Source organism: Sciurus vulgaris (assembly GCF_902686455.1).
Source record: "Sciurus vulgaris genome assembly, chromosome: 3".
Classification (NCBI taxonomy): Eukaryota; Metazoa; Chordata; class Mammalia; order Rodentia; family Sciuridae; genus Sciurus; species Sciurus vulgaris.
The window spans coordinates 112,749,434-112,773,366 of record NC_136463.1 but is presented as its reverse complement, the minus strand read 5'-3'; the positions used below and the strand labels follow the sequence as shown (position 1 = coordinate 112,773,366).

The window sequence follows — 23,933 nt, the reverse complement described above, 5'->3', positions numbered from 1 at the left end:
ATAGCAGGGCCCTAAGCAGCTCAGTGAGACCCTGTCTCTAAATAAAATATGTAAAGGGCTAGGGATGTGTCTCAGTGGTTAAGCATCCCTGGGTTCAATCCCTGGTACCTCTAATGTGATGCACTGGCAATGCGGGGAGAGGCAGGACATAGGATAGGGGAGTACAATTAAAGTGAATCAAACAAACCATAGACAAGGATGAAAAATACGTATAATCTTACAAAGCAAACAGAAGCAAATTAATTTTTTAAATCTTATCTTTGTAAAAAGTGATAAGTGAAAAATATCCAGACAGAATTTTGAATGTGTCACACCAAAAAATGCTAAATACCTGAGGTGATGGATATTTTCATTACCTTGATTTGATTATCAGACTATACATGCACTGAAACTTCCATGTATCCCATAATTTGTATAATTATTGTGTCAATTAAAAACACAAAGTAATAAGTGAGTTGCTTAATATTTATATCTGATTTTCCATACATAAGAACTGATTTCCTTGGCAAATTAATGGCTATACATACAATTGAGTAAATATCTGTTTGAAATTTCATTTGATTCCAACATTAAATCTTGGGATAAGCTCAGCCCTAAGGGTTTGCTTGCTGAAGTATCACAACTATCTGCTCAAAACATTAAAAATAGAAAAACCTCTATTGACTTTTAAAGGTGCATATTCTGGTTCTTCTGTCCAGAGACCATGAACCTTGGGTCTCCCCAGGAGGCTGCTGGCAAGAAGTGGCATAGCATGCTGCAGAGGGGTCTGAGTTAGCAGGAGCTGCGTTCAAATTCCAGCTCAGCTCCTTCTCAGCTGTGAGGAGGTAGGGAAGTTATTTAACCTCTCAGCCAGCTTTCTTTATCTCTTGGGAGGGTGAAAAGAACTGCAGTTGGTTGCCTTGTGGAATGATTTTCCAAAATCCTGATTTATCTCTATTGTGGGGTTAAGAAACACTCCAGCTCCAAACTGACTATAATCTTTAATTTTTGTTCTAATATCTTTTTTTTTTTACTTTATCAATGATCAACTTGCAGTTTCTAGAGCTCAGTATCCTTCATTGCTGGGAACAACAAAAGAATGTAAAAGTAAAATTAAAGTCAAGCTTCTGCTTCCTTTTATTGAACAGTTATAAAATAATATTATGAAGACTGAATATATCCCCCAAAGTTACGAGTATCTGTCAGAAGAAATAACATTGAATTCTTCCTTTACTCTAAAGAAAAGCCACTGTGAGTTGCAAATAACTAAAGACACTGAAAAGGATTCAAGCAAAACCTAATCTTAGACAAATATTAGGTTTCATATATAGCCACACAAGTGCGTGTCAAAAGGCAGCACTGTTTTTAAAAAGAACAGATATGAATTGAATTTATCTATCACAAATTCACAGTGCAAAAGGATTAATATCTTTAATCAGAATATGAGGGGCTTAAAGTAAATTTTGCTTTAAGAGAGGGACAGATGTGTGCATGCTATTAAAAGATAGATTGATACATTTATTCTGCATTATACAGCGTTTCCATTGTACAACTTTACACTATTCTGAAGGGTCAGCTTTTGGATATAGAATATTTGGTGAATACCACTGTTTCCTCTTTACCAAATCCTTGTTATAAAGAGGACTAGATTCCTAATTCTCTTGTCCAGGATGATGAGATCAGTAGAGCAAAGTGATTTATGGGCATTAGTGGCCCTGTTCCAGGGAGCTTGTCCACTATCAGATATCAAGACACACAGGGATTGTAGGTATAACAAAAGGGGTGTTTGTGTAGACCTATAGAAAAGGGAAACCTGACCTTTGGGACAGTTTGGAGGCACACTTGTTTTTCAGACGTCAGACCACTCATGTATCTGGGGAATGAGGGATCCGGTTTGCTGTGGACATGTTCTATGGCCAAGAGCATCTAGTAGCACCTCTTTTCATTCATTCATCGAAAAGTTATTGAATGCACATTTGAAAGGCATTATTCTAAGTGCTGAGAATATAGCAATGACAAGCAAAGTCCCCGTTTTATGACACTTACATCCCAATGGAGAGAGATAATAAATACATAGCTTTCTGCATTAAGATATGAAAAGCAATGTATAAGTTAATATCTAAACAAACCAGAAATATAGTCAGTAGTGATAAATGTGATGCCCAGAAATGAAGTCGAATGACACAGTGTCAGTGGGTTTGTGCAGTGACACAAGACTTCCCAAGGGGGCGAGATTTCAGATATCTGACATTAATTGTAGAGATAAAAAGTGGCAATCCACACAGACCTGAGACCTCCCCATGAGAGGTGCAGAAAAATTTGTTTCTGCATTGGTGCAAGCTCTGAGCGATTCCTCTGAATTAGGACTATGGGTCCCTAGGAGACCCTTGTTTATATTTAATGTTATTTATAAGCTGAAACTAATAGCAGTAACCTTGGTAAAAGTTCTGTTTGCTTATGCAGTCATTTGATAGTATTAAAGAGACAGAAAACGTCATCTGAGAGGGCTGAAAGAGAGAGGGTGGGTTGGACCACCTCTAATAGTGGCAGGGAGGAGATTTTAGGTAGGGACAGGCCTGGGAGGTTAAAGGCAGTCACAGGTGCTGGGTTCTTGGTGCCCGGTGAAATCTCTCTTCCTATGTTGCTTCTCATTGCTGTATATCCTCCCTAACTTCCTCTGTGTCAGAAGCTCCTTGTGAATGGACCCTCAGCCTTTCTCCAAAGCAAGCCTTTCTGGCTCACACAGAGTAGGTTGTAAAACCAGTTAAAATCAAAAGGTGCCAGGTGCCAGCTCCGAGCTTCACTGCTGTGGGGAAGGATGTTATGAAGTGGTAATGAAAAATGGAAACATGATTGCAACTTATGTGTGAGGCTTTTGTCTGTGTACTTGATGGCTGATCTTCCAGGGGGCAGCGTACCAGGAATCCACCTTTTAAAACAGTGATGTCTGAGGGAGATAAAGAGCCCCTGTCACCAGGAAGAAATTCAGACGGAAATATTGCCAAGAACTACCGAATTACTGAGTTGCAGATGCAACCTTTAGTGTGAATGTTGGAAGCCCAGAGGGGTCTGCTGGATGAAAAGGCTGCAGCAGTGGCCCGGAAGAGAGCTATTTACAAGATGAAATCAGCTACCAGCAGCTTCTGTTGCAGCAGAAAATAAAATGCCGCAGGAGGCCAGGAACTACTAAAAGGTAGAGGAAAGCAGCCAGGAGGGCCACCTGCAGGTGGCAGGGAGAGCAAGGTCACAAAGATTTGCAGCAAACAGAAAAGTTCTCAGAATAACTTCTCTCAGGTTTCTGCAACATCTTGAAGAGAGAAAGACTCAGGTCTGGGGTTCACAAGCCCTGAACAATCCCTGGCTGCCAAGAGATTCCTTCTAAGAAAGAACTGATGGCCCTCACCACAGGTCTGCCTGGGCAGCATTTGGTAATTCAGTATTTTATGTTTCACTAAATCAGTTACCAGATTTGGTTCATTTACATATTCGGTTGGAGACAGATGTGACTCAGATGTTCACTTGTTTCTATAGTAAAGAAAGCAGAAATAACCAAATCCAGGTGTCTCTGCAGGCTGTGTCCTGACTGGACTGCAGCTCAGGCAAGGTCAAGCTGTCCCCCTCTTACCTGAAAAGGGGTATTAACAGTGACCTTCCAAAGAGCACAAGGCTGCATTTGCTGCATTTGCTATTCTTCACCCATATGGCACAGGGATTTACATGCACATGTGTGCTGAGATAAGAGTAAAGTATATTGGTTCTACAATTAATCTCTTCTTATCAACTATATCTTTAAAATATATATATTTTTAAAATGTTATCACAGTTTGTTTGCAATATGTTTATTAAAATTGACAGACTATATCAGAATTCAAATTCCACTTGTGATTATTTTACGGTAATTCTTTACCCGTTTGAAGCTTTTATTCTCAGAGGAGCAGAGGCTACATTCTTGTGGTGTATGAAGAATATGGACAATAGGCCCCAGGGAACTTTCCTTATCTACAACTCTTCCCCTCTCCACCCTCCTGCCCCACCACCCTAAATGAGTCCACCAACAAAACTCCTCCCAAGACCTGGCCCTGCTAAACCCTATAAAACCCAGACCCTTGTTGTAGCCTGTTGCCATTTTCCCCTTGAAAATATGCCTAATAAAGTATTGCTGGTCCACTGAGGTCTGCCCCCATTTTCGTATTCTTTTTGTAATCTATTTCATGTGTTTTCATTTGGTGGTAAAACCAGGGAACAGGGCTTTGGGGCTCTTTATCCCTCCCCATCCTAACAAACCTCTACCACATTTTTATATTTCCCTCCCATTTCTCTCTCTCTCTCTTTCTCTCTGCTTTATACTCATAGGTTAATAACAGTCTTGTTAAACGGATGAGAACTGGAAAGTAGCTATTGATTGTCCAGTACTTCTGTGGCTCCTGAGGCCAGGGAAGCCCCAGTCACAGCTAGCACAACTGAATTCCCAGACTGGTTTTTTCTCTCTCTCTTTCCACCTTATATTCAAAGAAGTAGGCCCTTCATGAGTCCTGGGCTAGATTTTTGCTGTCTTACCTCCAAGCAGAGAAAGCAAGGACCCGTCTAGGGTCCTTTATTGATATTAGAGGCACCCTCCTTCTAACTCTGTCCTCCCCAATTCCTTCCTTCCCCTATGTATTCAGACCTCCCGATCAGAGGCTGCTTTCTGCCATTTTGTTTCCACATGCAACACTGGCCTTTGGAGAGGTAAAATCCTTCTGGTCTCTCACAGAGGTTCCCTGTCGAAGACCCTCACGTTTTGGCTCATCCATTCCCCCGGGGTCCTCCACCAATGGGATTGCAGGAGGGGATGCCCTGTCATTCTCTGATGGAACTCTGTAAGGGTCATAGGACAACATGATCTCAACCACTACCCCGGTCAACCCTCTCCAACATGAGGGCTCCTATGGAACTCCCCCTTAGGTTGTCTCATTGATCATCTGGGCCCCAGAGGTCCTCAGCCAATCTGGCCACAATCTAAATTAGGCAGCCTAAGTCAATGACCTGAATTCAGAATGCCGGACCTTTGACCCCAAAATCCTCCAAGACTTAGACAATTTCCTCTGATGAAATGGCAAATGGCCTGAGATTTCTTACTTCCAAGCTTTCTTTTACATTCACTCAAGACCCTAATTATGCCAACCTTGCTGTGCTCTACAATTAATTCTCTCTTACTTCCCACTCTATGAGCCCCCTAGATCAGGCTCTGATCCCCAGCCCTCTTCTTCATTTACTGCCCCTGAAATAGCAGATGAACCCCCACCAAGTAAGTAAAGCTGGAGGCTATAAGGGACAGTTTCATAGACAAGAATGCCTGATAGCTATTAAAAGAAACTGTCAGAGTCACAAGCTTTTTTCTGAGTCAATTTGAAACCTACAAATCTTCCTAATCTCTGACATAAGCGAGCTTGATCTCTGTTTCTACGTCTAGCTCCAATATTTATCCCTCATAGTGGTCTAAAAGATCTAATGTGGCACATAGAAGTCCTAAGTAACTTTACTAAGAAAGCCCTAAGAAACAGAAATAAAGGCATCTCTACTAAGTGCAGAGGTTACGCCAATAAAAAGGTATTTTGTAAATGTCAGATAACATTAGATAGCTTAAATACATCTTATGGGGTCGTCTGTGACATTATAAAACTAAGTGCTGTGATAACTCTGGCAATGTTAAAGATTTACTTTCCCAAATAAAGGCCTTGTCCTCACCAGCCTTGTTATGGGAACAACTTCTTAGTTCTTGCACCTCCTGGTGAGAGATTAATGGTTTCTACCACCTTCGTGATATTCATTGACATGTTCCAGATGCTGCAACATTTAATTTGTATTAATCTCATTCCAGTACTCTTGTCTTTTTGTTTCTTTCATAGGAGCCGCCCCCTCAGATGATGTTGCAACCTGTTCTTTCCAAACCAGACTTTTGTCATGGACCCCTCAAATGACCCACATATTCCTGAAAAGGAAACCCAAACTGCTTGCCCCACGTCACCCCCTCTCAGCTTGAAGCAGGCAGAGCAGTCATTGTCCATTTGCCCTTACAGCTATAAGATTTCCATTTTCAAAGGGGGGATTGATTGAGGCTGAGGGACAAAAAGACAGTCAATATAAATAATAAATAATTGGGTCAGAAAGTTGTGTCCTAATTCAGGAGGAAATAAAATGCTAATATCTCCAAAGCCCTTCCCCCTTCTCCTCCACTTGTTGCCGAGGATACCTGCCTCCAGGGAATTGTTCTCCCCTGCAGGGATTTGTAGGAGTTGTTAGTGAAGTACCTCCTGGAAGGCTCCTTTCCTGCTCCTTTGGGCAGACATGAACAGGCACCCCTGGAAGGCTTCCTTACCACCTTTTGGTCACTAATCACGTAGGCAGGATGGGGTGAACAGAGAGGCAGGATGGGGGAAGGAGAAAACATGCTAAATGTTGTATATAATAATTCTATTAAATGGGACCACTCTGCTGACCCCCATATGCTTTAATTGCCAAAACACAATTTACCTGCAGCCCTGCCTGACCTCTGAGGACAGGATGTATCACATTCCTTAGCAAATTGCCTGCTCACTGCGGGAGAAATGCAGACCAAAAACCAATGTTGATAAGAGGAACCCAAGTTTCCCTGAAGGAGAAAATTTTTGTGAACAGATCCTAAAACTCTGGGAGATTCTCAAGATAGAGCTATCCTGGTTTTAAAATTAGACTACCTTCTCTGGACTCTCATAAAACACATTTTTTCCTGTATTCACCACATCTGGCAGGAAAAAGACCAGAAAACCTGTCTCAGTAAATTAGAGTAAAACTACTCCTCATCCATCCTAGTTCAAACATTCAAATTATTTATTTTCTCTAGTGGAGACATTGCCCAAAGCACTAACAGGCTTGCCTCCCACTTCAAATTGAGGAGCATAATATGAAATCATAGTCCTGTGAGTATGAGGACCCAAAGGGATAAAGGAAACCTGTAAAAAACTTTAAGGGCACAACTAGCTGGCAAATGTCCTCCCTAAAGTTAAAATAGTTATCAAAAAGTTAGTTAGCATCCTCCACTCTGAGTGAGGCCCCAGTCAGAGGTCATGGAAAGGCAGAAATGAAAAAAAAAAAAAATGTGTCACTTTTAAATCCAGGCCATTTGTGGGATCCAAATGGCTGTTTATCTTACCACACTGCTTTCTTAACAAGCTCCTCTCCAAATGCTGTTACCACATGGGGAGGGAAAATGAAATGATCAAGTCTTCTTTACCTTGAGAATCTTTACCTAAGGATTTCAGGACTCATTCTTTCAGTATCTACACTAACTCTAATCTGAACCAAAACGTGTCTTCTTGTTTTTTGGTCTCTTGTTTTTTAAATTCTATATTTTTGAGCTCATAGTTTTATGGCAAATTCACATTTGATTCTGCATGCTTAAATTAATATATTATTCTGATCAGTCTTATTTTATCTAACTATATAAGTTTTACAATCTTCGATCAGAGACCAATTTTCAGGGATTAGTTCTCAAATACATTGGGAAATTTTTCTCTTACAACAAACAGCTATAAGATCTGTCTCCTGTCTATTTTGTGTATGTGTGCACACCTGTGTGTTGTGTTGTGTCTACATATGTGCTGTGTTCATATATCATATACATGGTATCAAACTTGGTAAAGATAAATGAGTGCTCAGAAATTAGAAATTAAATGAGAAATGGATCCAAATATTTTAGTTCACATGACTTAAAAGGTTCAATTTAAATTAGGTAAACAGATAAAAATAAAGATGTCTTTAACATTACTAACTCAAGTCTTTATAGATGGTCAGACAATTAACAGAGTGTTGGTTTCCATAAAATGATAGAATGTAATATCCATAGTCCCTAGAATTTTTATTCAACAAGGAAGAGATGGCTAATACTGTTAAATACATTTGTCTGATATCTTGTTTTTTTATAGTTAAAAATAAGTAAATTAGATTTAACATAAATAGGATTAATCATCAATGTGTTTGTTATAGACATCTGGTTAATTTACAAAGTTAAAGTGCTAACTGCTACATATAAAATCAAGTACTCTTCTTAAATTCCATAAGGTAATATATTGAAACATTATGTGCACTTTCATATTTGGTAAATGGAAAAATGTTTAAGATTGCTTTGTGTCTTCACTGAAAACATGGTTACTAAGAGTTAAGATTCTATCAGGTGTAATTTAAAAGCAGAGTATAAGAGGTTTCAGTTGGGCTTCAACCAAAGTACCATAAAAACAAAGCATTTCATCTTATTAAAGTGGAGTAATTTGTCTAATTCAGAAATTGCATAAGGGTTGTTTCAGAGTGTGAATTAAGAAAAGGGTTAACAGCTAGGAAATAGATACAAGTTTCTGGGTATGGAAATATATTTTAATATGGAGAGTAGAGGGGAAAAGAAATGTTTCAGGATAAGAAAGTCTTTTGTGTGGTAAAGTAAAAAGTTGTAAAAATATCTAAGTAAGTTGCAGAAGGTTTGTGGAGGGTAAATTTCAAAAAGTTTGTGTAACTAAGTTTGCTATATAATTAGCACAAAGTTATTTAAGGCTTTTTCCTAAGGTCAAACATTAATGTACTGATATAAACCAAAGTTTAATCCTCTATGGGTTAAAGAAATAAAAACATTAATCTGCTCTTATCTCTCAAGATAATTTCTTGTGTCTATTAAGTTTCATTCTTTAGAGCAACTGGCCTTAAAGGAATTAGGGTTTGTACAACTCTGGTTAAACAACAACTGTTATTTTAAAGTACTACATTATGTTACAGATTCTGAATTTTTCTTTAAAAGCTAAATTTGGTCAATATAAAAAATCAGTGTAATTATGCTGTTATTACTGACCCTTTCACATACTAAATATATTCATATCTTCCAAGTATATAAGTCTTTAAAGTATGAGACTTAGAAGAGTATTTTACCAAGCTGATGTTCTTCAAACTAAGGTTTAAAGTTAAGGTTTGGGATTATAAAAATTATGTTTCTTAGTTCATAAGCTATTATACAAACTCAATTTGTTTTTAATCTTGTTAATTTCTTGTATTTTCCTTGTAAACTTTAACTGTTTCTGTTAGCACCTTACAGAAATACAACTTTCAATATAACAACCTGAGTTAATTTGAGATAGTAGGCCATCATCCATAGACAGGATATAAGGCTAACTTCCAGTACTAATACTGACTCTAATTAAATAAAAGGGTTGAATGACTGTAAAGTTATAGATATTAAAGTTAAAACCCAGTACCCTTACTTTTAGACTGGTGAAACTGGCTTGCTGGATATTTAAGACCAAGGCTTGGAGATTAAACTTAAGAAAGCAAAAAGGCCAAGAAGGAAAAAAATAGCCAATATTTAGCTCTTGCCCTCTGAGTCAATTTGAACCCGGGGAGCAAGGGAACTTCTCTAAGGGTTCTGCAACTCTGGGCCACATGACCTCTGATCAGGGAATTCATAAGACCCTGGAGAACAGAAAGCCAACCAGTGCACATGCTGCAGAGAGGAGGGTCATTGGAGAAGGGAGATATCCTTGATATTTCCAAGGGAAATCACATGGTCAAGGAGACCCTGACCAATCCTGGCAGATGGTACTGAAGAAGCTAAGAGGCTGCTCACAAGTTCCCAAGAGTGACCCCCTGAGAGAACTCAGCTAATTCTTAACAGTAGATAGGAATAAGGTCAATTTGACCAACTTGGTCTTGAATTCCTAGCAAAAACAGTTATAACCAAAATATAGCCATACCTGGGCATTTAAAAGAAAAGACAGTATTTCTTTTAATAGAACTTAAGACAAACATTTGTGTCAGCCCCACAGTTCTGGTGCCCTCCAAAATACTGAGGCATTTTTTTTCTTTTTGAGATTCATATTTCCCCTTGCCTACCAAAATTTGGAATGGCCTCTGTGCCTTGGTCTTCCTTACTCCTCAGATTGATGGTTTACCTAACAAAGTTTGCCTATCCTGATAACAGTTCACACCACACACAAGAGAGCTCTTCAATTTTTCCCCTTACTCATAGGGCTACAGATATCTGCCAGGATTGGCACTGGAGCAGTGGGATTAGGAAACTCTATTCACTACTATAAAAAAATTGTCAGTATGGGTTATTGAAGATATCCAACAGGTCACTGATTCGGTACTGACTTTACAAAATAAATTGAATTCCTTGGCGTCTGTCATCCTGCAGAATTATCAGGGCCTAGATCTCATTACTGCTAAATGAGGTGGCCTCTGCCTCTTCCTTGGGGAAGAATGTTGCTTCTATGTCAATCAATCAGGACTGGTAAGGGATAAGGTTAGACAACTACAGGACCAATTGGAACAGCAGAGACAAGAATTAGCCAATTCCTAAAACAGTGGAGTTCCTGGCTTCTCCCTCTTTTAATCCCTCTAATCCTCTTTTTTCTTGTAATAATCTTTTCCCACCCTGCTTTGTTAACTTTATACAGAAGCAACTTCTTTACCAGGTGGCCTGTCCAGCCCAGACGACCTCCCAAGAACATGCAGAAGCCATTCTCTTCCTTCACTCATGCCATGACTCTCCTGAGCCCCAGAAGGAAGAAAGCACCCAAGACAATGTCAAAGTTTCCTCCCTCTACACTGCCCTCAAAGCCTCAACCTCCAGGACTGTATAGGAAGCTAAAATACTTTCCACCTCCTTATCCTCTTCCAAATCTCTGACAGGGGATCCTCTGCCCCACCCCTTCTCAGCAGGAAATAGCCAGACATGATGAGGTCACCCCATCTCATTATACCTTTCAGAGTCTCATCAGACCCTTTCAGAGTCTGGAATGAAGGATACAGACAATAGGCCCCAGCAAACTTCCCTTATCTACATCTGCTCCCCTATCCACCCTCCTGCCTGCCCTAAATGAGCCCACCACCTAAACTCCTCCTATGACATGGACCTGCTAAATTCTATAAAACCCAGACCCTTTTTGGAGCCTCTCCCCATTTTCCCCTTGAAAATCTGCCCTTCCATTGCTTAATAAAGCATCTCTGGTCCATTGAGGTCTACCTCCATTTTCTTTTTATTGGTGTGTACTGCTAACATCATGGCCACTCCCTGGCTAATTTCTGATGTTTGAACAGAGACCCACCTCTCAGCTGAGTCTGCAGTCATTCTCCATGTGATCTCATCAATTGCATGGTTTTAAGGCCACCTATATGCTGTCTGTTGACTTACTCTTTTATTCCTCCAAACCCCTCATCTGAACTTCAGATTCACAGGTACCCCTGCTTACTTGACCTCCATTTGGATGTCATTATCCCCAAATTTTCTTTTCCAGGTATGGTAACCTCATCCACAGTTTATGGCCTAGGGTTCAGGCCGTAAACCTAGGAAACATTCTTAATTCCTGCCTTTCTCCCAAAATTTGCATCAAATTTTCAACAAGTCTTATTGCATTTATCCCAAAATGTTTCCAGAACCTGACTGCATCTTCCCCCTCTACTGCTTTCAGCCTGACCTATCACCTCTCACTAACCTAGAATATCAGTCTTCTCATTCCTGCCCCTGCTCTGTGCTGGGTCCTGGTATGTTCTTAGCTCAGCAGCCAGGGTGACCCTTCTAAAATGCAGGTCAGACCTGGTCACTTCTCTATTCAAAGCCCTCCAGTGGTTTCCAGTTTCACTCAAGCGAACACTACCATCCCCCCTGCCTTGAGGCACTCTGGTTTCCAACTTGTTCCTCCAGCACACCCTGCCTGCTCCTGCCTTTTGACCTCAGATTTACATTTACCAGAATGTGCTTCCCATGTGATGTCCACGTGGCATTTTCCCAAGTGTCACTTCTCCTACCCTTCCTGACTATGCTAATTAAAATGATGATGGATGGACTATTTTATGAATACCTTATTTGCATCCCTCTCAATAGATTCAATTGTAATAGAAAACAGCATCCATTTCCAAGATGAAAAAATCCAAACTTACTGTCAAAATTTTTGCTTTATCACCAATGAGCTGGTGCCCTGGGGCAACTTGATTTTGACCCTTGAGGTTTGTTTCCTCATATGCATAATCAGAATAATGTCCTGTCCACTCACAAGACATTCTGAGATAATGTATACTATAAACAATTATAGGGCATTCTTTAAACCCAAAGTAATATATGGCTAGGCCCCTGTTTCTTCTCCTGAAGAATGAGAATAGCTTTAGTAAAAAGAATGGGATGCTCAGTTCTCATGAAAAGCTTACCTTTTAGACCACAGAGTCCACACATGGCTGCGAACACTGTAGATTCCATTTCAATGTTCCTCACACCAGCTTTATATGCTCTTTTCAAGTAATCTAACTTCTTTTCTTTAGAAAAGGAGCATAATGCTCCATCTAGTCGACCTTGGCCTAAAAGAGAATGGAGAACATTTAGTGACCTAATGGACCACCAGCAGCAGTAGCATTGCCAGGAGTCTTGTTGTTGGCCACAGCATCTACAGCAGTCTCCATCCCTTAAGCCTGCTCCCCAGGTGGGATAAGCCTGGCTGCTGAGTCTTCCCAGCAGAAGACACTGTGGAGCAAGGCTGTGCCTAGCTCAAGAGTCTCATGAAGAACATGGCATCCATAGCTGAGTGCCCCAGTATAACCACTGAGTGCCCTAGCACCCAGCACTGGGCCTATGGACATCAGGAACTGCAGACTTGCTGAGAGAGATACCCTTTGAAAGAAGTCTCAGGCTGCCCCAGTGATGGGGAGATGGCCAGGTAGTATAATTGGGAGGGAAGAGGCCTAAGGACCAGGATGGGATTTGGACACTGCAGTGACAGCGGCAGCCACTGAAGGTAATCAGGAGTCCACCTTCCTCCCTTGACACTCCCCTCAGGTTGCATGCCACCCCTCTGCACTCACTTTTTCCTCTCCAGATTGCTCTCAGGGTTCATGGATCACTTAGTTTCACTGGGGTCAACTAGTGGGAACAGAAGGAAGTAGGTGCACCCCCCAAAACAGAGCTCTTCTCCTTCCCCACTCCTCTGGAGGGCCCAGCTTAAGAATACCTCATCGTCATCTGTTATTTGCACAGTCCTCTTCTGGGTCCCCTTTCCTTCCTCCCCCCCCCCCCCCCTTTTCTCTCTCTTTCATGTCACTTCCACCCTGGCAGTCAGCTCCTCCCTGTTCTCTTGAGCACTGCTGACAACACTTCTAACACCATTATTTCAGCTGATTCAGACTCAGACACCACAGAAGCCAAGCAGGTAATGTCAGTGAGAGGGTCTGCCTGGTCTGGAGACTGTAGTGCCACCAGTGCCTGTGGCCCCAGGTGTGGGCCAGGGCTTGCCTGGGCCACCATGCATATTTTATTTTCTGTATTTTTATATTACCTTATGTTATTTCAAAAAGCCCAAAATCTTGACTCTCATATAAAAATCTCTAGAAAGTCAAAATGTTGGCAAAATAATTCACATTTTTTTAACATACGGCACAGGCCAAAAAGAACCACAAACTCTAACGGGCCACCAGTTGCAAGCTCTATCTTAAATGCATTGGTGGGTAACCCTCCAGATGAAGGGCCTGTGAGCCAGAGGCCTAGGAGAGAGCCTTAATCCTGTCAGATCCAACACCCCTCCTATTTATCACCAGTATGTAATGAAACACATTTACTAACCTGAAGGAAAATGTATAAACAATGCAACCTATCTCTACTCATAATTTTTTTTTAAAAATTCAGTATGTAGTTTGATCCAGAGGGAAAAGCAGTTTAGAATGAAATCATGTGATGTTGATATGAATGTAACTACCACAACAAGATTTTCTGAATGTCCTCCACAGCATGGTACCAACCCTATAGTTTCCTTCTTCTGGAATGAGCAGAGTCTTTCCTTGAAGGACTTCTGCCTAGCCCTTCACCCCTTAGACCAAGGGCTGCTGCTTGGCAGTGATCTTCAATTTGTCTCTAAACTTGGTGTAAGAACCCTTTCCTCATGACTGAGAGATAAAGGCATCACTCTGAGACCACCCCATCCCTGAAAGATTTGTTCCCTCAAATATTTCTCCCCATTTCCTGGTCCCCTATGTACCAGATCCCTTTTGAGATACAAGTGAATGGAAGAAATGTAGAATCAGCATATCTCCCTTCTCCTAGAGGCACCAATTTAACTTAGAGGCATGAGCAAGAGATAAGATTCTGTGAACATCACTAATTGCATTTTAGTATTCAATTTGTTCTTGGAGGATTAAACCCACTCTCAATACAAATTAATTCTGCATGTTTCTCTGCTGCTTATTAGGCCCTTATGTTGCTATGCTTTAGCAAGTTAAAAGGCTGTTTTCATTCCTTTTTTAATCCACAGATATTAATTTTATAAAGTGAAGTTTTTAATATAAATTATGGGCTTGAATAACAAAGAGTTGCTGAAATTCTTCTGTTGCCTTCACTGTTTATAAATTCTTCTCACCTTCATAAAAATCATAGGTACACATTGTATGTCCGATGAGGGTTGGGAAGTTGGGAATTTCTTTGCTACATTTGAACAGTTCTTCAGCCAGTTCCTTGTCAAGTTCAGTACTTCGAGTGACAACATTGTCCAAGATGACCTGCTCAAACCGGGGCTGGAAGAAGGAGTCTACAGCTGTATCTGTTATTACAACAGACCCTGGTGCAATCCCTGCAATATGGGAACAAATAAGTGATTACAGAAGAATGTCATTTAGCCTTTACTTTGGTGACACATAGTATGTAACCTATTCTGCCAACATTAATTAATGCTGGTTGCTAATGATCCTCCCTGTTTTCATCTTTTAAATTATTTTCTTTTCTAAATGCAATTAAGTAACCTTCAGAACAGGCATTTCCATTTGCTGTCTTTCTGGATTCACATTTACAATGTGATGGGGTTTAGATTTCAAGACAAACATGACTCTTGGACATGCAAATTAGTACCAGCCTTCAGGCTCAAATTTGAATAAATTAGGTCAGGAATAAACTAAATGAGACTGCCAGCAAGTAGCTTTCATAAAGTGATGTGTCTACTTGATAGTTAATCTCTGCAACTCCTTGATTGCTATAAATTCTTGGCATTTCTCTCCTCTTTCCCTTCTGATTCTCATCACATTTGCTCCCTCTCCGCCCTGACTCCATGTAAATTAGGCCACTTGGCTGACCTTCCATTGCTGCAATCTGGCTTGCTCAGGGGACTTGGGCTCACTGGAGGAACCATCTTCTGCCAGCCACTGCTGTCCCTGCACTCCTGTCCTCCCTGACACCTTTTTACCACCCTGACACCCACTCATCCTTCAGGTGGCAGCTTCAGTCACTTCCTTCAACAGGTCTGAATCCATGCAGAGAAAACAAAAAATAGATACAAACAACTAAGAGGTAACACAGGTAGGTTACATTGAATTTCCCAGGCCCAGATGTGACCAGCTCTTGATTCATTCTGATTTCTATTTAGAGCTGAATAAGGAGACATCTTGAGAGCACCCTAGACTCTCTCTGTACTCACACCCACCACACTTTTTACAGCTGCTTGTTTATCCATTTCTCTGAGAGAACATAAACTGTATAAAGGCAAGAATAATATCTATTCATTGCCGTTCCCCAGGTCTAACACTGAATTTGCCACATTACAGGTACTCAGTTGAAATTTGTTGATTGAGTGAACGCTTCCCTAGAGATGTCATAGAGCATAGGGTCTGCAAACTCTAATCTACAAGACAAATCCCACCTGTCTTTGTAAATAAAGTTTTGCAACATGGTCACACACATTCATTTACATACTGCCCTTCACTGTTTTCAAGCTATTATATGGAGCACAGAAGTTGCAATAGAAACCACTCGGTCTGCAAAGTCTAAAATATTTATTACCTAGTCATTCACATGAAAAATTTGCCAATCCCTACTATGAAGCATCGCCTAGTCCTGGGTGATATAAATTCCAATATCCATGAAAGTTGAATTAATTATAGGACCCAGCTACAAACCCAAGGTGGCCTCTGAAGATGGAGCTTTCATGGATCAGATACATTTTAAATAAGACAAACAAGTGATTTCTTGATTTGTTTATAATGTCCTAAGAATAGGAAAACAATTGAGAAGGAAATTGAAATGTGTGCACCCACCATGCCATCTCAATACTTAGATGCAGTAAAACATTTATGTCATGGTAGAAGTCTTTCAAAGGCAAAAATACTACTTAACCAAGTACTTTTCTTTTTATCAAAGTGTGTTCACTCATTTAAGGAGTGATCATGTCAGCAAAAGAATAAGCTGTACCTCTTTAATTTCCAAATGCAGTGCTGCCTAAAATAAAACAAACAAATGGACCTTATTCATAAGCTAAGAGTAGGATATAACTCTGAAATGAAGGTGTTCACACCAGTGCACTGGTTTAATTTGACAGCATTCATAAACCTTCATTGTGATTTTGGTAATAATGTCTGTTGGCAGTACATATCATGTTGCCAGGAAACAAAAGACCATGACCATGAGCTGGATCGTCACCAGAGTGCCTTGTCCATGACAGACACTCATTAATATCAAACGGCAACTGCAATAGTCAGGATGGTATGATGTAGACAGATCCTTGTAACCCACAAGAATTATGAGTGACCTTAGTAACAATGCTATCCCAGATGTATTGTTCCCTACTGCTTACTTAGCTGGTAAAACAGGCACATCTTTGAAATTTTTAAAATTGAGCACACTTATTTCTGTCACTTAGAAAATTTCAGAGCCAACCTCAAAACTTGCTTTCTACCCTCAAAACATATTACTAGCTATTCTTTTATTCTTTCCTATATGAACATCAAAGACCATTCTGGCAGTGAACAATGGGATGTCTCCCTCCAGTTTTCCATAGAGAAAAAAAGAAGACAAATGTAACAAATTTCCTGAAATTCACTCAAGTCCAGTCTCCTGACACTTTTTTGTCCCATTTGGATTTTTGTTGGGATCTGAGTATGTGGGTGTATTTTGAATGAACAGAAGGATGTACATAAAAGTCTCTCAGTTTTAATGGTAAAAATCAATCCATCTCACCTATTCCCCCTGATGTACCAATTCTGATAATGGTAACATCACAGCACCGTGCATGATGTAGTAATTTGATGAGTTCATGAAGCATAATAGAAATGGAGGGGATGCCCATGCCATGCTGTTAAGAGAAAAAAGGAAGTTGTCACACATCTCACAAATGGATACATGAAAAGGACACATTTTCTTCCTTCATTACAAGTTAACAGCCCTCAGATAAATTTACATAATCATTAAGACTTTGCCAATGCTACAGAAAATGTAAGTCATCTCTAACTGACGCCTACATGACATGCTGATGGATGTGTCCATCTGTGAGGATCAGAGAGAGGCAACTTGTTGCCAGTTAAATTGAGTTCAGTCCTGCTTGTCAAGAGCAAAAGTGGGAAATGGCGTGGCGTACAGGTGTGTCAGGGCAGTGCCAGTTCTTGTCTCCCCCTGGAGCACTTTTTGATGAACCTATGTAAGAAGTTTTTTGCACAATTGACAATATAGAAGAAACATAATTTTGGCTCATGTCGGTCTCAACCATAGTCAGTGAAATAGTAAACCCATTTCATGGTTCTCTTGTGGCTTTGTTTACTTGGCACAATTCTGTTTGAACTCTGAAGTGTTCTTAGGGAGAAGTGTGGATTCCAATCCTACCTAAGAATCTGAAACTTATTCTGAACATGTAGGTGAGCTTAAATTGCTGTAGATCATTACCATAGCCCTGGTTTTCTTCAGCATTTAGAGCAGTAAAATTAAGGTCACTAGAATGGTTAACACAGTCTAGAGAATTTAGTGGCTCTTAATAGTTACACTGTGTTGTAATAACACCCCAGAAAGATTTTCCATGCAATAATTTGTAGAAATTGGAATATAGTTGTATGTTGGTGGCTACTTCATTCCTAACAAAACAGCAGAGAGTCAAATGTGTTCCTCTATGTATTCTACTTTGAGGCACAAAGACATTGGAAAACCAATGGAGCCATGTCTGAGTGTTTTCACCTAACTTTCTTCCTTCTCACCATCAAGAATATTAAACCATGGAGAATTTGAACCTCTGCGTTTACCATTTTTTGTAACCCATCTAGTTTGTTACCCAACTTCTAAATGCATCATAAGCCTCCTAGGAGGGATCATGAATTAAACTTGCACCAATCTGTATATTCAAGATTAACAAGTTGGGAATTTTGTCACTAATGAATAAACCCTCCAAATATCATTTCCTCAAAAATAAATTAAGAAGATTAAATTATTGTTTGATCTACTGGTTTCTTTCTAAATTCACCACTTGGTAAGTTTATGATTATCACTTATTTTGCAAGATGGTGATAAAATGACAAATGGACATGTGTTTCTGTTAAAGTTGTTCTCTCTCTCACTCTCTCTCTCTCTCTCTCTCTCTCTCACACACACACACACACACACACTCTTCAGCAGCTACTAGAAAGGAGGAATTTTCAAAGGGGTCCCTATTGAAAATCCCCTACCTGCCTACTAAGACTCATTTCTAATTGGCTGACCTTTTCTTTGACAGGAAAGCAGGGTTCATCTATTGCTATGTTCATGTTTTATTCTGAAGCTTTACTGCTCATTTATGGTAGTTCCATTTTTTAATAAATCTTACTTTTTTGTCCTTACCCATTTATTGTACCACAAAAGGACAGTTTTGATCTAAAAGACCAGAAAAGTTAGTAGACAAGATTTGCCAAGATTAGAGGATATTTAACCTCCTTTGAATGAAGATGTTCTATGATTGTTTATTGAATCAACAAGTAAATAAGGAATCAATTCTGCCATTTGCGCCTGGAGCAGGTTTCAGGCACTCTTGCCTAAGGGGGAGATCAACTTGGTTGCCCCATTTACATTAAATACTTTTTCCTTTGTTATCCCAGACTTCTAGCCATGATCACCCACACTGCACCAATGAGTACTCTGAGTGATCTGAGTGATCAGTGGATGTGACTGTCCCCTAGAGCAGACACACTTCCTACTCAGCTCCTTAGAACTGGCACATTTCTGTAGTACTCTCCCCCTACTCCCTTGCCCACCTACCTGTCCCCTTAGGAGAACTTCAGTGTCCAGATACGTGAGGGACTCACCTCTCTGAGGACAGACAAGCCAAGAAGGCAGTCTGGGTGCCCATGCACAGCCACCCACCTAAGTACAAGCCACTTAAGAGAAATGGTCTTCATGTCCCCTAAAACTGCTAATCATTCCACTTCTGTTTTGTCTTAAGACACTGTATGTGTCCAGATCTGTTAACATATTCTAAATGAGGGGAGAGCAATTCACAGGAGCTTGGTGGAAATGCACCAGCAGCTTTTCAGCAAGTTTATTGTAGTGTGAAACGGCCCTGCTTTAGCAATCCTGAAAATTGGCCCTTGTGCACTGAAAACTCAAAATTTGCAAAGCTGGATAAGGACTAGAGGAGAGAAAAAAAAAAAACAAAAAAACAAAAAAACACTAGGGAGGGGAGGGTATTAATTAGTTACATAATAGAGGCAGAGAGTGTGTGCTTTGAAGGGTTTTTTTTCCCCCCTTAACTTGAATAACTAAGTGATAACTAGAAACTAAAGTGACACTTCATGCTATGCTCTGCCCTGAGGACTTTTTCCAAGAATGAAATGTCATACCTGGACACTTGGTTGATTGCGTAAGAAGGCAAAGCAGAGGGGAAAGAACTGTGTTCAGAAAGTTCCCTCTTTGTTCCCCAAACTAGGAAGGTCAGGTGTCAGGCAGCCACTGCACACTTACACTGATGGAGAGCACAGGACCGGTTTTGAACATGCAGTATCTGTCTGTTCCAGCGCAGATGTCTTTAACATCTTCTTCATCTCCCTCCAGTCCGAGCTCCTTGTGCATAAACACTGCAAATGCTTTCATTCTGTTGGGGCTGCCACCAACGCAGACAAACTGTTAATAAAAATAAATACCTGACATAGTAGCTGGGATAAGAACCAAGGGTCAGTTTTCAACTCTAATGTTTTAAATTTATCATTAAGTTAATTTACTTAAAAGTGTGTGTAGATGTCATGGGTTATGCTTATGAATTAGTTAGTTTGCATCATTAACCTGTAAAGAAGGCAGTCAGATGCAAAGTTTTATGTACTAAATTAAAGAAAATCAAAGTAAGTGTTGATATTGTTTAAGGAGATATTTCTGGTGTTTTTGTTTAGAATAACATCAACATGCATGTTAGGTTGATATAAACAGCCTAGTGATTAACATTAGCATGATTTATGCTTATTTTGTAAGTACAGTCGACATGGAATACAAGTAGTAAAAGAGCAAAAGGAGAACTACCAGTTTTACAAGTGTTTTCTGATTCCACATCCCCATTCAGAAGTTTTTATTATAAAATGTACTATGATAACTAAGAGTTTTAAATGAATCATATCAAGACTTTTCAACTTCTCATTGAGAAATTATCATGGAACAAGTTTTCTTCTTATAAATTTAGAATCTAATTGCAGTATTTCATCTACCCTAGTGACTTGGTTCTGTTTTTGTTTTGTTCACCTTTTAACATCTCTGAAATTAGGTAGATGTTGAAATTAAATGTGTCACATCTAGTAAAATATGCTAACAAAATCGGCAGTTGTTTGTGCGACAGCCTATCAGGGATACATCAGCCTGAGGGATGGGAGCAGTAGATGCCGGAGAGGGAAGGAGAATGGTTTGCTGGTGGTGTGGATGAACAGCTGGCTGAGCCAGTGCCAGGGTCAGCAACAGAGAGGGCTGGCAAAAGCAGACAGAGAGCCAGGAGGAAATAGAGCCCACAGAGGGCGTCAGGCACAAAGTGATCCAGGAACTCTGGGAGGTGCAGTGTCAAGAAACCTCAACACAAGGAAGGCAACAGGTAAGTCAAGAGCCTGCCCTGCGAGGTTAGGTAAACTCAGCTTTGAACCACAGCCCATCACTGATTAAATAACTCGGTCAATGTCACCAGTGTGTTCTCTATGTGCTTTAGACCATTATCTCCAAAATAGGAAAACACAGTACCACTCAGAGAGTCTGTCAGGATAAAATGGGATTGCATATGGCAAAGGACACTGCACAAATCCGGGCACCTTCTCAGTGTTCCACAAATGCTTACTCTCATTTTCCATAAATGTAACAATTTCCTGGTCCTCCTTTTGAGCTTGCTTATTGTTCCTATATTGCAGGGTTTAGTACAAATGAAGCTGTTTCAAGTTCTCTAGTAAGAAAAAAGCAGTCGGTGATGTCTGACTGATGTGGGCAGCATTGGGCAGAGGATCAGAAGAAGGGCTAGGGAGATCCGTTGCAGGGATAAAGAAGATCTGTCTAAGGAAATACCTAACTGAGGTTGCACGCAGTGGGCAGCCCCTTTAGAAACAATTGTCTATAACTATCGGGTGGTCTGATTACATGATGTAATCTGCTTGCATTTAGCAATAATTCCCGTGCCACATACACTCATTTTCAATTATGGGTTGTAATTATCCTTTTATTTAAGCCCTCTGCTTCTCATCTACACTTATTATTGTCCTTTCTGTGTCTTCTTAGTAGTTTTTCAGATTGGGCCTTTAGCTCATAATGAACTTCAATGGAAGTCAGCCATCAAGACGTGTAGCAAATAGGATAAAGTCAGGGTTTAAGTTGGGTTTTCCAATTATTATTGATTATTCATGGATTTTGTCCTCTGTTGGTATGGGTAGTTAAGACTTGGTTCAAGATCTAAGTATAAGAAGACCTATTAAAAACTAAAAATAGAAGAAGAAAATACAGTAGTTTGAAAATAACTTCATTGTGTGGTGCCAGTGAATGTAAATTACAGCTATTCAGATTGACCATAAAAGCGAAACAGATGTTAGAATAGCTTGTGGTTTGAGCTCTTCTTTGAACTGTAGATATTGCTGTAATCAACAGGAATTTCTGAATATTTCTGGAGACATAAAGATGATATGCATAGACAGAAGCAGCTTAGTTCTTGAAGCCTTACTCCTAAATCAGACTTACTAAACATCACCTCTAGACACAATTTTCAGACTGTCTGCTTTAATGAGAAATAAAATATGACTGAAGACCACCAACAAACATTGACCTCCAGTGATTTATGTTCCAAACAAAATGATTTTGTCCTAGTTTTATCAAAGAAGACAGAAATGCATTGCAAATCAGAGGCATTACAAAAATGTTTTTTGCCTAATGAATGACAGAACAAACTCACTTTCAAATATTCTCAGTATCTTAATTTTGCCATGTTGTATTAATCTAGTACATAAATGCAGTTTATGTATGCTGTATGTTAACAAAAGAATATAAACACTTTCAAAATGCATATTTCACACTCTTATAAAATGACGATTTCCCACATTACTTGAAATTTCTAGACATACAGTGGAGGGTGCCAATTAGTGGTTTTATAAAAGACATTGGTAGAAGACATTGTAATATATATATATATATATATATATATATATGTATGTACATATATATATATATATGTACGTACATATATATATATATTACAATGGATGTTGAGTTTGAAAAATAACTTCTAAGAATCTCCTATCATATTTTCCAATTGTTTGATTCTTTCCAGTGAGTATGGCAGAATCTGACAAGCTATTGCCAAAACTGTTTTCCCTTCTTTCTGGGCACACATTTGACTTTGACTTCTTAAGCTCTTTTCCAGTTAGGAGAGACCTGAGTTCCAGGTACTAGAATATGAGCAGAAGTGATAGGTGCCACTCCCAGCCCCAGACCATTGAAATCCTACAGGTGATTCTACACATTTGCTCCTGCTATCTGCCTGATGTGAGCTGATACCCAGGGAGGCTGCGAGCCACCCCTTGAAGATGACAGAGCAATAGATGGAAGGAGTCTGGGTCCCAGAATCACTAGTTTGAGGAAGGCCATCCCAACAACCAGGAATACCTTAACGTGGGTGAGAAGTAAACTTAATTGTACCAGGTGAGATTGTGGAGTATCAGATTGTTAAACCTTTAAAAATATAGTGAGGATAGGAAAGAAGTAGTATGGTGATTGTGAGAGTCTTTCAGGTTTAAACTTCATACACCCAGAGTTATCCTTTTCTTTGAGGACAATGTTATTAATAATGATTATCATCTTTGTGACAACGAGGCTGAGTTCCCAGCTACTGATGGATTATTCTCAGCCAGGATTGCTTCCCTGGGACCTAAGAGAGTCAGGAAATTGAACTCAGAATGTTCTCATTTAAAGATAAGAATGTAACTGGTAGAAGGCAAGTTCCTGAGAAAAGCATCTGTGAAAATGAGTCAGACTTTACCTGCTGCTTCTCAAAATTCTGGTTTCAGTTAAATAGCCAGTTTTGATCATTGGAACTGTTACCTGCTCCTCAATCTCCCCAAAACACACATGCATAAACACACACACATGCTCACGCATGCCTCCTATCCACTAAAATGACCCAATGGATAGAGTTGCTCTCTCAAGAGACAAACCAGATTCTGAATAGAGCATGTCTTTTATCCAAAAGAGCATCTACTGAAGGTTCCTCAATCAGGTGGACTGGGAGATGTAAAGTTGAACAGTAGTTCTGACACTGTGAGAATAATTAGTCTGTTAGTTAACTGGAGAAGTGAGTCTTGTGCCTGGGATCATGACAGAGATGAGACTTCATTTGCCTGTGTGTACACATGCATGTGAATATGTGTTTGTCTCCTTATTTTCATGTCTAAAATAAGACTGCTTTTCCCACTGCTTTTCTAAGAACTAATAAAATAGTGCTTTAAAAATATATGGGAAGAACCATTCCTTACTTATGAGAGAAACCTAAGGTCTACTCCAGCTCTTTCACCAATCAGTTGTGCTGTGCCTATTACAGACAGATGAATATGTATTATAAATAACACTCCATGTATGTTTGGATTCCAGTTTCCTCATCTGTAAGATGGAGACTATAATTCCCTTAGTTGCTGTGAGCATCGGATGGTATACCTTTTGTATATCTGGGCAGAGTTGGATTCACAGAAGGCACTCCACAAGCAAG

At 39.8% G+C, this 23,933-nt stretch overlaps 1 protein-coding gene across 3 annotated transcripts in view; it reads right to left on the bottom strand.

Annotated features, from left to right (window-relative positions):
• The window catches only part of UPP2 (uridine phosphorylase 2), a gene marked incomplete at its 5' end in the record, with an annotated part of 41,547 nt that overhangs the window by 4,922 nt on the left and 12,692 nt on the right, over nt 1-23,933 (bottom strand). For all 3 annotated transcript variants that reach the window (XM_079131825.1, XM_079131824.1, XM_079131826.1), the window contains 4 exons: nt 12,181-12,327; nt 14,373-14,582; nt 16,955-17,069; nt 19,691-19,849. In XM_079131825.1, the coding sequence (XP_078987951.1) occupies nt 12,181-12,327; nt 14,373-14,582; nt 16,955-17,069; nt 19,691-19,849 (631 nt within the window). The remainder of the gene's footprint in view (nt 1-12,180; nt 12,328-14,372; nt 14,583-16,954; nt 17,070-19,690; nt 19,850-23,933) is intronic.